Source organism: Echinops telfairi, unplaced genomic scaffold, assembly GCF_000313985.2.
Source record: "Echinops telfairi isolate 266 unplaced genomic scaffold, ASM31398v2 ScPeMD7_27;HRSCAF=92, whole genome shotgun sequence".
Lineage (NCBI taxonomy): Eukaryota > Metazoa > Chordata > Mammalia > Afrosoricida > Tenrecidae > Echinops > Echinops telfairi.
The window spans coordinates 258998-274209 of record NW_022103924.1 but is presented as its reverse complement, the minus strand read 5'-3'; the positions used below and the strand labels follow the sequence as shown (position 1 = coordinate 274209).

Below are 15212 nucleotides of genomic sequence, written 5' to 3'. Positions count from 1 at the left end.
TAATTAGTCCACATAGCAGTACAGAGGGCTCAGTTCAACTCACTTCCATGGAACAGTTAATACACTGGAAGTCCTTCAGATCACCAGCACTGCGGGGTCCAAGGTCAAAGAAGTAGACAGCTGAGTCTTTGCTCGGGCAATGCTGCCCACAGGCAGCAAACAGCAGGGCAGGTCACCAATAGTCAACAGCCCAGGAGCTTAGCAAAGCAAGCCCAGATGAAATATCAAACTGAAGCAATGCAAGATAACTGGATCTACCAGCCTCAAGCTCAAGCGATGTATACACTGACAGCGTGACAAAGCAGGTCTCAAAGGAACCTCAAGCTCTAGCGACATGATCCATGGGTAGTGTAGCTCACAAGTTGAGGCAGAGAACTAGGTAAAGCAGCCACACATTGGTCCAATCACCAGAAAGCAAGAGAGCGAGGGCCAGCCCCAGGCGGGTCATTTTTCTCTTTGCCCTCCAATCAAACTGCAACCTGATTAATCCCACATGTTCCTATTGGCCAGGTTGGCACAATAAGCCTACCTATCACAGATATCAGTGTTTTTCATTTATATTAAGACTTGCTTTGTAGCCATTCCAGAGTACGTAGCCTGTGCACTGAAGAAGAATATTGTTGAAGAATAATGCCGCTGCGTAGAGTGCTCTGTATGTGCCGAGGAGATCTGGTCTTCTGTTTCTCTGTTGGCTTTCTTTCCTGATGATCCTTTCCTTGGGACTGATGTGTTGAAGTCTCCTACTATTACTGAAGAGCTGTTTGTTTTTCCCTCCAGTGCTATGAGGGTTTGACTGATGTATTTTAAGAATCTTTCATTGGAATATATGTAATATGGTTATTATGTCTCTTTCTATTGTTCCTTTAATGATTATGTAGTGTTCTTTCTTGTCTTTCATGGTGTTATTTGCCTGTAAGTCTCTTTTATCAGAGATTAGTATTGCTATTCTTCATTTTGTGACTTTCATTGGCTTAGTAAATTTTTCTCCAGCCTTTGATTTTTAGTCTATTTTTGCCCTTGATTTTAAGATGTGCCTCTTGTAGCAGCACATAGATGGGTCTTGTTTTCTGATCCAGTCTGCTGCAGTCCGTCTCTTGAGTGGTGTATTTCATTTATTGATAATCAATGTTATTTTGTTGTGTATATTTTTTGTTTTATTTTGTTCTCCGTGTGTGATTTTATTGTTATCGTTGTTCCTGCTCTATTTGTGTGTTGTTTTGAATGTGGTTTTTAATATTGTTTTCCAGGTGGTGGTACCCTGTGTGATGGTCGTAGAATTGTTGAGTCTCTGTCCATAGTGTTCCCATTAGTATCCTCTATAATACTTAACTTATTTTTAAACATTCCTTTTAACTTTTCCTTGTCTGAAAATACTTTTATTTCTCCTTCATGTTTTTGTGATAATATTGCTTTGTGACTCTTAGTTGGCAGGGGTTTTTTGTTTTGTTTTTCACAGAATTTTATAGAAGTCATTCCCTTGTCTCCTTCGAGTATGATTTCTGCTGAGAAGTCTGAACATATTCTTACCGACTTTACTTTTTTAGTGTTCTTTTTTGCATAACTGCTTTTAAGATTCTCTCCTTTTCCTTGAAATTAGAGAGTTTGTTTCAGTATTTTTCTGTTGATATTTTTCCTCTTTGGAGCTCTCTCAGCTTCTTCACTAGTTATTTTCTCCTACATGGTGCTGGGTACATTTTCTTCCATGATTTCTTAAAATATTTTCTCTGTGGATTGCTTTGTTCCTTCTTGCTCCAGGATCCCAGTAGGATGTAAGTTTTTCCGATCGTTAGTGTCCCACATCATTCTCAGGCTTTCTTTGGATTCCTCTGCTTTATTTGTGAATGGTTTCTCTCCTCAGTTAGTCAGAGGAGTTGTCTTTTGCTTCCTTCTTTGTTTGTTTGTTTGTTTGTTTGTTTCCGTCTGTTTCCCAGGTCTTTTATGATGTTGTCTAATTCTTTTGTCTTCTGGAATTCCATTTGGGGTAGAATTCCTAGTTTTTCAAGTTTTTCCCATTGTTCTCACAAACATTCTTCCTATTTGTTGAAAGGCACCTCAACGCCATTTAACTGATTTCTATTTCTGCTCATTCGAGGGCCACTTTTTCAGATTATTCCATTGCGTTTGGGTGTTTGGGGTTTTTCATGCTTTTTTGTGTACTATGATTGACTGCTTTTTCCACAGCATCATGGTGCAGCTACGAGTGGTGAATACACTACTGAGTCAGGTAGAGGTCTTCAACTAGTGGCATGACGTGTTAGTCTGGGTTGATAGGAGAAACAAATCCAGGGAGACGCATACATGTATAAGAAAGCTTTATATACAAGAGCAATTGTATATTGAGAAAATATCCTAGCCCACTTCAGATCAAGTTCATAAGTCCAATATTAGCCCATGTCTGATACCAATGTATAAATTCCTCTTCAGACTCACACAACGCATGCAATGATGCCAAATTCAGGAAGATCACAGGCCAGTGGGTGAAAAGTCTTGTGGATGATGTGGTGGTGTAAGCATCTTAGCACTGGCGTGGATCTCCACGTGGCTTCTCAACCTCCAGGGCTCTAGTGTAGCTCCATGTGTCTTGTCATCATGAATACGTCTTAGGGAGAGGGTGTGTGTCCTGCCTCCAGCAAGCTATTATCTCCTTAGCGGCTCCAAATGAGGTCATCAAGCTGTGACCTGATTGGCAGGTTAAACTCCACCACTACACTCTTAAGTCTCAAGTTGACAATAGATTATGTAACTACCACACATGGGAAATGGCTAATACGAACCAGTAACAAACAATGGGGAAATAGACATAAAGAATATGTCTTTGGGAGATTAGTTGAGAATACAGGAGAGAGCATTGGTTGCTTTTGTTAGTATAGCTGGACTCCCCTTGATTCCCCTCTTGGGCTCCATCACTAACTTGTGGGCCCTTAACATTACAGACAAAGGTGCCCTGCACAAAGCCATCAGCCTGGAAAACAGCATGCACATCATCGAGGAGACACAACTGTTCCAGGACTTTGCGCCAGTCCGGGCCCTACTGCTATCTTCAAAAAAGGTAAAGTTGGAATGTGATGTTGGGCCTTGAGGTGCACTCTCTTGGTGATCTGAGAGTCCTTGAGTCTGGAGCAGGCACCCAGGCCCAACTCTACCCTTGGCAGTGGGACCTGGGGCATTGATTCTGGTGTTAGTTTCTTGATGTGCAAAATGAGCTGACATTCAGGCTCTTCAAAAATGGTTCTGTCAGCCATGTGGTTTGAAATTTGGGACAGTGAGAGAACAAATCTAGGGAAATGCAGGTGTCTATTGAAAGTTTCCAGCACCTTTTTGTTTGGATTAAGCAGATAGAATGCTGTTATTATCATCTGTGTGCTTTCCTATAAAGACATTGTCTTATACATAAACGTGATGCGATTGTAGATTGTGTCTGGGAGTTGTGCTATTAATTCTGCTATGAATATCAGCTTCCTGATAGCATTAATATCAGGCAATATGTAAAAATAGTGATAATACATGGAAACTCACTGACATTGAGTCAACTCCAACACATATTGACCCTATAGGATAGAGTAGAAGACCCCCTTTGGGTTTTCCAGACTATAAATCTTTTATTTGAATCATTCTATTGGGGTCGCTTACAGCGCTTATCACAATCCATACATACACTCATTGTGTCAAGCACATTTGTACATATATTCCCATCATAATTTTCAAAACATTTTCTTTCTACTTGAGCCCTTGGTATCATCTTTTTTTTTGTCTCCTTCCCTCATGAACCCTTGGTAATTTATGAATTATTATTTTTTTCATGTCTTACACTGAACACTGTCTCCCTTCACTCACTTTTCTGATGTTTGTCCCCCTGGGGACAACATGTTATATATTGATCATTGTGATCGGTTCCCCCTTTCTCCCCCCACCTTCCCCCTATCCTTCTGGTATTGCTACTCTCATTTTCAGCCCTGAGGGGTTTATCTGTCCTGGATTCCCTGTGTTTTGAGCTTTTATCTGTACCCATGTACATGCTCTGGTCTAGCCAAATTTGTGAGGTAGAATTGGGGTCATGATAGTGGTGGGAAGGAAGCATTAAAGAACTAGAGGAAAGTTGTATATTTCATCAGTGCTATACTGCACCCTGATTGGCTTGTCTCTTCCTTGTGACCCTTCTGTGAGGAGAAGTCCAATTGTCTACAGATGGGCTTTGAGTCTCCACTCCGCCCTCCCCCTCATTCACATCATTGTGATTTTTTGCTCTGGGTCTTTGATGCCTGAGACCTGATCCCATTGACAGATCATGATCACACAGGCTGGTGTGCTTCTTCCATGTGGGCTTTGTTGCTTCTCAGCTAGATGGCCGCTTATTTATCTTCAAGCCTTTAAGACCCCAGATGCTCTACTTTTGACAGCCAGGCACCACTAGCTTATGCACCTATTTTGTCTTTAGCAATCATGTCAGGGAAGATGAGCATTACAGAGTGACAGGTTATTAGAACAAAGTGTTCTTGCATTGAGGGAATCCTTGAGTAGAGGCCCAGTGTCCGTGCACTACCTTAATGCTTAACATATAAATATATGTACATCAATCTATTTCCATATCATTGTATATTCTATTTCCATATCATTATATATAAATATAATTATGTACATATGTACATGCCTATATTTAAACCTATATAAATGCAGACTCTAAATTCTTATGGGAGCAGAAAGCCTTATGTTTCACTCATGGAATAGTTAGTGGGTTAGAACTGTGGACCTTGTGGTTAGCAAACCTCCTTATAACTTACTACACCAACAAGTCCCTTTAATGGTAGCATATAGCATCTGTAAATTATTTTAGCTTACAAAGTATTTTCTCACACATCAAAGTTGAAAATCTTTTTCTATACAGTGCCAGATGGTAATTATGTTTGGCTTTGTGGGCTATGCAGTCTTGGCCACAACTCAACTTAACTGGTATAACACAAGAATACCACAAGCGGTCCATGAATGACTTAATGTGCCTGCATACCAGTGATAACTTATTGGTAGACATGCAACTTTGCAGTTCATATAATTTTTCACATCGTAAAATATGTTTCTTTTGACTTCCCTCCCCAAAATCACTTGCCATTTTAAGACAGAGTGGGAGCTGAATTGGCCATAGTTTGCCAACCCTTGTCACATGCTATTTCCCTCCATGTCTGCTGTGACTGGGAAATGGGTGCTGTAGATGGGCAGTGAGGAAGAATACAGTTACCAGATTGCCTGGTCTGAATCCCACTTCCATTGTGTATGACTATGCGAGCCTTGGCAGGCTGGTTGGTTATGCACTCTGTGCCTCGGGTTCCCCACCTCTGCAATGGGGTGTCTCTCTTCACTGGGTTGTTCTTAGAATTAAATGATATGGTCCTTGTGTATAGTGTGGGGCATAGGATACAACACGCAGGAAGTGCTTACAAAACTGGAGCTGCTCTGTCCCTCTGTGGCACAGCACCTCTGAAGGACTCTGTGTGAGAAAGCCAACCCAGGGCAGGGGCGTTCCTGCTTCAAGTCACGGCACAGGAAGCCCCTTGGATGAATTGTCCTCTGCAGCCTGCTGGGCTGACTGGATTCTGGGCGTTGGCACCACCAGGCCAGAAGAGAATTTGAATAGTGGCACATGGTGCATCTCCCTGTTAGTGGGCTTACCCCGATCCTCAGCCTTCTACTTATGAAAGCCTTACGTTCCATTGTCCTATTGTGCCCTGTGGTTTCTGGTGCAAGGCTTTCAGGTTAAACCTGAAATGCTCCTTAGCAGCTCTCTTCAGCTAATGCCACAGCTTTAGCCCTTTAGAGAGCTTCAGAGAGCAATTAGTTCCATACACTGTTTGCTGTAGCTAGTGGGTGGGCCCAGGGCCAATCAGGCTGTCATCCTCCCCACTTCCCCCACCAGCCGTGCACAGACACAGAGAGAAAGGGATCTGATCACTTGGCTTAAAGTCAGTTTCTTTTCCTATCCTATAGTTATTAGATTTGAGTCATGTCATGCAGCCCATATACTGAACGTGGGGATGGTGGCTACATGCTACCTCTTGGAGGGAGTTGTGCCAAAGTATTCATGAACACTGTTAAAACCACCACTTATAAAAGGAGTTGATGAGTAAACTTCAGCTCACATGTATATCAAAGTAGAATTGGGCTTCATAGGATTTTCAAGTGGTTGAATTTTTTTGGAAATAGATCACCAGGACTTTTTAATAAGCAGTCTTGGCATTGTCTTGAAACACAAACCTTCCTGTTACCAGCAGTGCAGAAACATTTGCACCATCCAAGGACTACAAAACCTGCCATCATCAAGTGGATTGTACTCATGTCCATCCCATGTGTGTCTGACTAGAACTGTGCTCTATAGCGATTTCAGAAGTCCCCCAAGTCACTATTAGCTAAGTGAGGGAGCTGTCTTGTGTGTGCACACCTATTTTGTTTCTCAGTATGCTTCTCGCACTAATTCTAGCCCCCTGTGGTAGACCTAACTGGCAACAGTTCTCACTGAGTATTCTTGTGCATTGCCCCTTGCTCATGTTCCTTCTGCACTGGGTTTAGTGGGGCTCCGCGGTTCCAAGGTGCTTTCCTTTTCTCTGTTCCATTTGGTCTTCAGTGGCTTGGTAGGAGGAATGGGCTCTAGGAGTCAGGTGACCCACAAGGCAGAAGGCTGGCCTGTGCTAAACTGGATCTTCTCTACACTCAGATATACAGCCACTTCCTCCTTCTTGGAGGGTATTCTCAGGCAGGACTTCCCCTTGGGTGCCCCAGGACTATGATCTACATTAACTGTCTGAAACCCTTGTGGAGTTTTCCCCACAGGAGCCAGTTAGACTTTTTAAATAACCCAAGTCAGCCTTTCTCTGGATCAACCTTTCTACACAAGCCACATGATTCCCCCCACCCCCACCTCACCCCCTCAAAAAAAGCATCATCCTCTTATAAATTGGCCTCTTCCCATTTTTACAAGAACGTGTCTATGCCACGATGAGGCCCAGCTCTTTCCACTGTTTGAAATCATAATGTTCATTGACAAAGAGAGAATTCCTTTTTCCTGTGTGCCACATAGGAGCCTAATGGCATAGTGGGTTACAAGTTGGTCTGCAAACTGCAAGGTCAGCAGTTCAAAGCCACCAGCCACTCTGAAGGAAACAGATGACGCAATCTACTCCTGTAAAGAGTTGGAGTCTCGGAAACCCACGGGAGCAGGTCTACCCTGTCCTACGGTCACTGTGAGTCCAAATTGACTCACCTGTGCACATACCTGAGCTCCACAATGCATTGGTGCTTCTCCCACAGACAGGTCTGCAATCTTATGGGACGTTGATGTTTTGTAAACCTTCGTTAGCACCAAGGACTTTTATCTTAAGCCTGACTGACATTAATAACAGACTCCTTTAAGGATAAAATAATGTTTCACTTGACTATAAAACACCAATTTGTTCATAAGTTTGGGAATCTTTTGACACAGATAACAGGCAAAGGATGGGCTAAAAGCCAGGGACTAGCTTATTTTAAAGCTGGACAGATTTTGCTGTTCTTTCAGATTTCTGCATTTTATTGCATATGGTGAAACCACAGCGTCAGAATTTAGTGAAAGAAAAAAAATCAGTAAGCCTGAGTTGAGTGGCAACCGAGGCCAGATACTTTGCCTGTGCTGGGTGTGCTGGCAGACGTGTATGATGGTTTTATCTGGTAGTAGAGTCTGGCGTAAAATGTGTACCATAACAGACAAAGGAATCTGGGAATAAGGAACCACTTGCCATGGACACGTCTGACTCTGGTAATCGCACACGTGTCCAGTTAGAATTTGGCTTACAGGGTTGCCAAGGACTGACTTTTTTTTTTTCTCACAAGTAGATCGACCATCAGGCCTTTTTCCCAAAGTAACTTAGGCCTCCAGCCTTTCAGCTAGCAGGCAAACACGTAACTGCTTGCTCCACCCAGTGACTCAACAATTCTAAATTATGTGGACTTACCTTCCTGGATAGCTTGAAAGTGCTTTGTCGACATTTTCTGGGATCCTACTCAATATGCAGTCAAAAAGTATTGCTATAAGAGGAACAGCCACCTTTACCAGAATGTGAAGTCATTGTTTCCCAACCCCTCTCCCTTCCAGCTCCAAACACGTGTAGATGCAAGTGCTTCCATCTTGCTAACCTTCCCTCAAGGATTCTGCACTCTTTGATTTGTACCAGTCAAAACAGCAATTGTGGCATCCTCACAAGACTCAAATTGTGTTCCTCTTCTTTTTCTTTTAATTTGGGGGGCAAGAAGTGTGAGGGGCAAGACCAAGGCTGTAGTGGATGGGTTTTCGGTATCCCAGTGAAATTCTTATGTGCAGCCCTTTATACTCTTAAAGAATGACTGGGTGCATTGTTGTGATGGGAAAAAAATTCTTCAATGCAACTTTCTGGCCTTTTTCTTAGCAATGTAGTTTTCCATTTTCTTAAAACCTTTTCATAATAAGCCCCAGTGATCATCCTGTTCTTCAAGAAAATCTATCAAGATTACTTGGTGGGAGGAGGGAGAGAAAAGAGAGGAGCTGATACCAAGGGCTCAAATAGAAAGTCAATGTTTAGAAAATGATGATGGCAACATGTGTACAAATATGCTTGATACAATTGATGTGTGGAATGTGATAGGAGCTGTAAGAGCGGTTCTGTCCGGTGGCCCCACGGTGCCGCCATAGCTGCCCTCCTCTCCAGGCCAATGTCTCTGCTCCAGGCTCAGAGCCACTGCGATGGCCGACATGGACGACGGCAAGGAGCCAGGCATCCTCTTTTCTCACTCCCAGGGCACGGGCTCCAAGTCAAGGGCCAATAAAATGTTTTCCCACATGAAGTGGAATGTGGTTGCCATGTGGAGCTGGGACGTAGAGTGCTATACGTGTGCCATCTGCAGGGTCCGGGTGATGGATGCCTGCCTTAGATGTCAAGCTGAAAACAAACAAGAGGAATGTGTTGTTCAGTTGGTCAAGGAAGGGACAAAACTCAAGTTTGAGACCGAGTTCCAGATCATGAGTGATTTCCCTTGGTTTTAAGTGGTCTGGGGAGAAGGTAATCACTCCTTCCACAACGGCTGCATGCCCTTGTGCATGAGACAGTACAACGGCTGCCCCTTCTGCCAGCAAGATGGGTGGTCCAAAGAATCAGCAAATGAGAGTGGAGGAAGGCGATCTCAGTGCCCTTGTCTGGAGCCCTGGGGGACCTTGTCATCAGGGCCCGGCGTAGGCCTCAGCACTCCCCGAGGCGGTGCCTGAAATCGGCTGGGAGGAACTGGTAATCCTATGGCACTCATTAAAAGCATGGCTTCACACTTTGTCAAGTTTTATTTTCAGAAAAGTCTTTGCAATTAAGATAATTTATTAACGATGGTTTTTCCTATTTTGTGTTATGCATCACACACACACTGTGTTCTAGGAGAGAACTACAAATTGAATGCCCTTTTTAATTTACCTGTTGCAGAGGACAGTTGTTTGCATGCTTATGAGTGATCAGTTAAAAAGAGAGAATAACAGTAAAAGGCATGGTTTGAAATTCAACTCATATCCTTAATTTTTGTCCCTGACATATAGATTATATATTAATGATATATAATTTTTTTGTGTGGAGAGGAGGAGGTAATAGTTAATGAAGGTAACTAACTTTAAGTTGGACATATACCAATGAATCCAGGGTAAATAAAATTTAACTTGCAGGCACATGGGATTTTGATCACCTTTTAGATTGTCATATTCTTTAACTCAGCAAGAAAACCTAGATCTGCACTCATTTACCTATTAAGCCATTGAGTGATTAAAGCATACATGTTTTCCAATTCTGGCCAGATTATGTTACAATTTAACTGGGTTTTATGTGGAATGTCAATGAGGTGAAATGTTTACCACTGTACTATTGGCTCAGAAAGTGTATTCTATCACATGATGTTTTAATAAATGATTTATTCTCACTTAAAAAAAAGAGCCCCCAGTAAAATGATTTTTTTTTTTAATTACTCCTTTAGAACCTAGTCCCACTTCCCCCACCCCTAACCCCCAGCAAAGTTACCATAACCTCCTGAACTTTACTGACCCACCAGACCTCCACAGAAGCCATTGTTTTTATGGGACCTTGTTTCTGAAGGCATCCTAATGAGACTAATAGAACGGTATTGAGAGACTTTGTCTGAAGCCCTCTACTAATCACAAAGACTTGTTTATGCATATTTTATGTAGAATAAACTCATGCATGGATGAACTACATCCCAACAGCTTTTGACTTACCTTCCTACCAAATGCCTGTTCTCACCTGTTTACTATTCACAGGGCAAAAAGTTTGTCTATGCTGGCTCTAACTCAGGCATGATCCAGGGTGCTGTGGCCTTCTGTGGGAAGCACATCACATGTGTGGACTGTGTGTTAGCACGGGACCCCTACTGTGCCTGGAGTCCACATGTTGCCACGTGTGTTGCGCTGCACCAGGAACCCATACCTGGCAGGTAACTGTCAGCTTAATATACCTATGTGATGTCCCCTGCACTCCATCATCCCTGCCACCCCTACAGCAGAAAGCACAAATGTGTTTGTAATCTTTACCTGGTTGTTTTACAGGGATTTGATTCAGAACATGAGTGGTGATGTCTCTGCCTGCCCTGGTGAGTCATTAACTCTTACTACAGCTCCTTGAGAAATAATGAGGGTCTAAACCCCATTTCAGTGTTGTAATTTTGTTTGTTTTTTAGCGGGGTGGGGGTGGTACATTTCATATCTTTCTCTGCCTCTGCTTGGCACTGAAGCAAGCACCCTATAGCAGAAGCTATGGTATTTCTCTATTCCTTTTATTGCAAAGAAAGAAATTGCTTGAAACCATTCAGAATTGGCTTGTTTGCCCAAAAGCACTCTCTCTACAAATGTGCTTTTCATCACTTTGTTTTAGCATGTCGTGGGGTGGGGGGTAGTTAGGGGCTCGTTTAAAAAAAAAAATCACCCAAATCTACTTTGAGGAGGAAGAAAGGAGGCCACAATTAATCAGTCCACAAGGGCAGTGGTAGTTCAATAGTGTATTTCTCACCTTTCGTGAATTCTCAACCAGTGTACCTCATGTACAGCCACCACCCATTTGCAAACAGAAATTTGCATGTTGCTATGATGCTGAACAGGCTGCAGTGGGACTTTCAAGTACTAGGAAAAAGGCTTGCTGATGTCTTAGGAAAATCAGCCAATGAAATCCCTGTGGATCACAAAGGTCCACTCCATTCCTGATGTGGCAATGGGGCAAGACTGTGCAGCATTTTGAGCCATTGTGCACAAGGTTGCCTAGACTCAGTAGCAGGTAGCGAGCCAAGACACCAAGGTAGCATTCCCAATGAAGTAGTCGTAGGATGCCAGATGCAATAGTATTAGGAATGCACTTTCTTTGATAGTCTATATACTGTCCTCCCAACCACTGCTACAGACAGATGTGCCCACTAGTAGCTTATGCTACAGGCTCATTTAGTATTGCCATCACTAAATTAGGAAATGGTTAGGATAAAGGTGCATGGTGCATTGAAAGGAGTCATGAGCAGAAACAAGGGGATAAAAGGAGTTTCTGTGATTTCTTTCTACACAGGGACTGCCAGCCGGGGTTCATCTTTGCTGTTTAGTCATGCATGTTCTTGTTGCTCTGTATGATTCCATGCTGCTCTAGTGGCTGTTTTGTGCATGTGAACATGGTTGAGAAGAAACAAACTAACAAGCAGGTTGTTGATGCTGTGCACGTTTATTTTGATATATTACAGATAGAGTTAAGGAAAGTTACTGGCAGCATTTTTTCAAGCATGGTGGTACAGCAGAGCTCAGATGTTCCCAGAAGTCCAACTTGGCTCAAGTGGTATGGAAGTTCCAGAACAGTGTGTTAAATGCTAACAACTCTACTAAGTACATTTTGGTGGGCAGGGACAACCTGCTGATCTTTAATTTGTCCAAAGAAGACAGTGGGGTTTACCAGTGTCTGTCAGAAGAAACAGTGAATAATAAGACGGTTTCACAATTGCTTGCTAAACATGTTTTGGAAGTGAAGTTGATCTTGCACACGCCAGCAGCTCCCACCCTTTCAGCAATTCAAACAGAAGGTAGTAAATTTGGCCCCGAAGTGTTGGCAGAGGCCACTCTAGGGACTTCTCCTCAGATGCCCACTGTGCGGATCACTACACTTAGAGCTGTGATGACCCCACCCTCCCACCTTGTGCCAACAAGCACTCCCTGCCAACCAAAGATTGTCATCAACACAATCCCACAAATCCACTCTGAGAAGACCATGTATCTCAAGTCCAGTGACAACCGCCTCCTCATGTTTCTTTTCCTCTTCTTCTTTGCACTGTTCCTCTGTCTCTTTTCCTACAACTGCTACAAAGGCTACCTGCCTGGACAGTGTTTAAAATTCCGCGCCATTATGTTACTGGGAAAGAAAAAGCCCAAATCGGATTTTTCTGATTGTGAGCAGAATGTGAAGGAAACATTGGTGGCGCAGGGGAGCTTCTCTCAGCAATATGGAGAACAGCCCAAACTGGCTCTGGACACAGGCTATGAGACTGAGCAGGACACCATCACCAGCAAGCTCCCCACCGACCCAGAGGACTCCCAGAGGATGGATGAGCTTTCTGCCAAGGACAAACCATTTGATGTCAAGTGCGAGCTGAAGTACGCGGACTCCGACGTCGATGGAGACTGAGAAGCCAGCCATTTCTCTTCCCCAGATGCCTGGTTAAGTTATCCTGGCTGGCTGGCTGAGCAAGGACCCATCAAGTTGTAAGGCGGTCCATCCACACATGGGTACCTCTTGTACTCTACCAAACAGCCATCCCATCAGGCCCCACCTTGCTTAGGGAAGATCCCTCAAGCAAGCCTCCAGTCGTGTTTTCTTGTCTGTCTGTTGGGTTGAGATTATGACTCGGTTTCTCTTTGCCTCTTTGGGAAGCGGCAGGCAGCGTGACGCCCTGGTCCTGCATGCCTCAGGTGGCCACAGTGCTTGAAACTGCACCTGCTGGTAGAGCCACCAGTCCATCTGAGGTCTGGCTTTCATTGGGAAGGACACAAATGCAATCAAGTTTAATGCCAATCCCTCCTTCTCATTGCAGCCATTAACATACAGTTTAATTCCAGAGTGGAAGTAACATTTTAGCTTATACGTTTGGTAACATACAGCATGAACTTTTTCTTGCAGTTTTTTTTTAAATTTTGCTTTCATTAAGTGTTTTAGCTAATTTTTTTTTTAATTATTGAAGCAGATACAAATTTTTCTTCTCCATCATTATGTATTATAACAAGTATGGCTTAAATTGTTAATGATTCTCAGGGATAAACTTACTTTTGCTAAATGTGTTCTTTGTGCTTTTAGAAGTATAAACCCAAACTGTCTCCGGAACACTTTTTTCCCTTCATTTCTTGTGGGAAATGTTGGCTTTCGGAAAAGTTTTCTGTATTTTTTTTCTTTATTCTTTTTCAAAACTTTCTGAAGAGGAGAAAGCAGCCGAGGACTACCACACATTCAAACAATGAGTTTAGGGTTCTGAGCTGGGAGGATGGCCGTGTGGGCCCCAGTGAAGCGCAGTCAGGTTGACACTGGCTGCACGTTGAGCCAGTGCATTACAATTGGCTGTACACGGTCACTGGCTGCGACCTCCTGGCCACAAAGCAGAGGGAGGGCTTCTCTGGCTCTCTGAACATCTCCTTTGATGTGATCTCATATCCACTCCCTGTCCAAATGTACTGCTTGTGCTCCTCCACAGCTGGAAATGGCCTGCGCGATGGTAGATAGAAGGCCTCTACCGCAGGTTTGGGACAGACTGTTCACCATGCCAGACCTGCCTCGAGCAGTGAAGTTGAAGTAGGTGGTACAGTGCCACCATTTGCTTGTTACCTATCACTGTCCTCCCTCCCTGCCTCCAAGTCTTTGTAAATACCATCCGAAGAGATTTTCTTCCAGGGCAAAGAAAAAGAACTCTGGATTTGTGTGCCTGTGTAGTCAGTCTTACCTTCCAGCATATGATTGGACCATTTTGATGTAAACATTTGTGTTTTATAAGATTTACTTTGTTTTTATTTTTCTACTTTGATGTGTATAGATATGAGAAGGAACTGAATAAATAAGAATCATATATCCTCAATTTGGGAAAAACTTTATTAAGATGAGCTCCATTTGGATGCCTCTTGTCTGCACAATGTTGAAGCTAAATACGTGTTGTGTGTAAGGTGGCTTCCACTCATTTTACAGCATGACTCTCAAGGGCCAGGGGTAGAAGGTGTGAGACACCCTGTGGTGTCACTTTCCGTCATGTGTCAATGTCCTGGTTCAGTTCTACTTTCTTCAGAATGTGATACAGTCCTGACCAGGTTTCCTGTGTGCTCTTTTCTGTCCTCTTATGTCTCGCAGCCTTATCTCCTAAACCCTTCCTTCCTCCCGGCTCTTCCTCCCTGTCCTGTCTGGGTCCTGAGTCATCTTCTCCCCAGAGCCCCTGGCCATCCTTGAACTTGGGCTCTGAGACCTCAGCAGTCACCTTGCTGCCACCCATCCTAAGTGACCAGGCACAGCACGTGCATGCCCTGGGGACATTCCAACTCTTCTGTCAGGCCACAGGTGAGTAGCACACTCTGTGAGTAGCACACCCACCATGCCCTCATCTGGACCTATCTCCCTCCAGAGGCCTGGCTGGCTAGTGTAGGAGGCTATAACAGGTGCCTGTAAATGTGGGTGGTTGGCAAGTCTTCATTGGTGGACATACATATGCTGCCATGTGCTTTGATCCCATGTATTGCCTCGGTCTGCATCCCATAGGGAAGGCTATTCCATGCTGTTACTGTGTGATCAAGGGATAATAGCTTATAACAGAAAGGTTAGTTGTTGGATCCCACCAGTTCTTCTTCCAGGGGAAAACTATGCGCTGTCTGCTCTTGTAAAGCTGTATAGCCTTGGAAACCCTATGGAGCCATTTCTCTTTCTGACTCGATGGCCATGGCTTTGGTTTAGACCTGATGGAAAATGTGGAAGTTATGAATAGTCTACAGCAAGGGTCAATACCGTTCTCCAGTGAGAGCCCGATAATAAACGTGCCCAGCTTTTGGTGTTAGATGGTTACAACCACTCTGATGTTGCGAAAGCAGCCACAGACAGCATGCAACTGAATGTGAAATAATAAACTACGAATTCTACAAAAGTTAGGGGCTGGATTTGGCTGTCATGTCCCAGCCCCTGGCATAG

At 43.6% G+C, this 15212-nt stretch overlaps 1 protein-coding gene and 1 pseudogene across 1 annotated transcript in view; both read left to right on the top strand.

Annotated features, from left to right (window-relative positions):
- Positions 1–14121, top strand: part of SEMA4D (semaphorin 4D) — an 88787-nt gene extending 74666 nt beyond the window's left edge. The window contains exons 11-14 of the mRNA XM_030885418.2: positions 2934–3049; positions 10301–10473; positions 10586–10629; positions 11755–14121. Coding sequence (XP_030741278.1) covers positions 2934–3049; positions 10301–10473; positions 10586–10629; positions 11755–12686 — 1265 coding nt within the window. The 3' untranslated portion in view covers positions 12687–14121. The remainder of the gene's footprint in view (positions 1–2933; positions 3050–10300; positions 10474–10585; positions 10630–11754) is intronic.
- Positions 8738–9156, top strand: LOC105979710 (annotated as a pseudogene).
- Positions 14122–15212: the final 1091 nt, after the last annotated feature.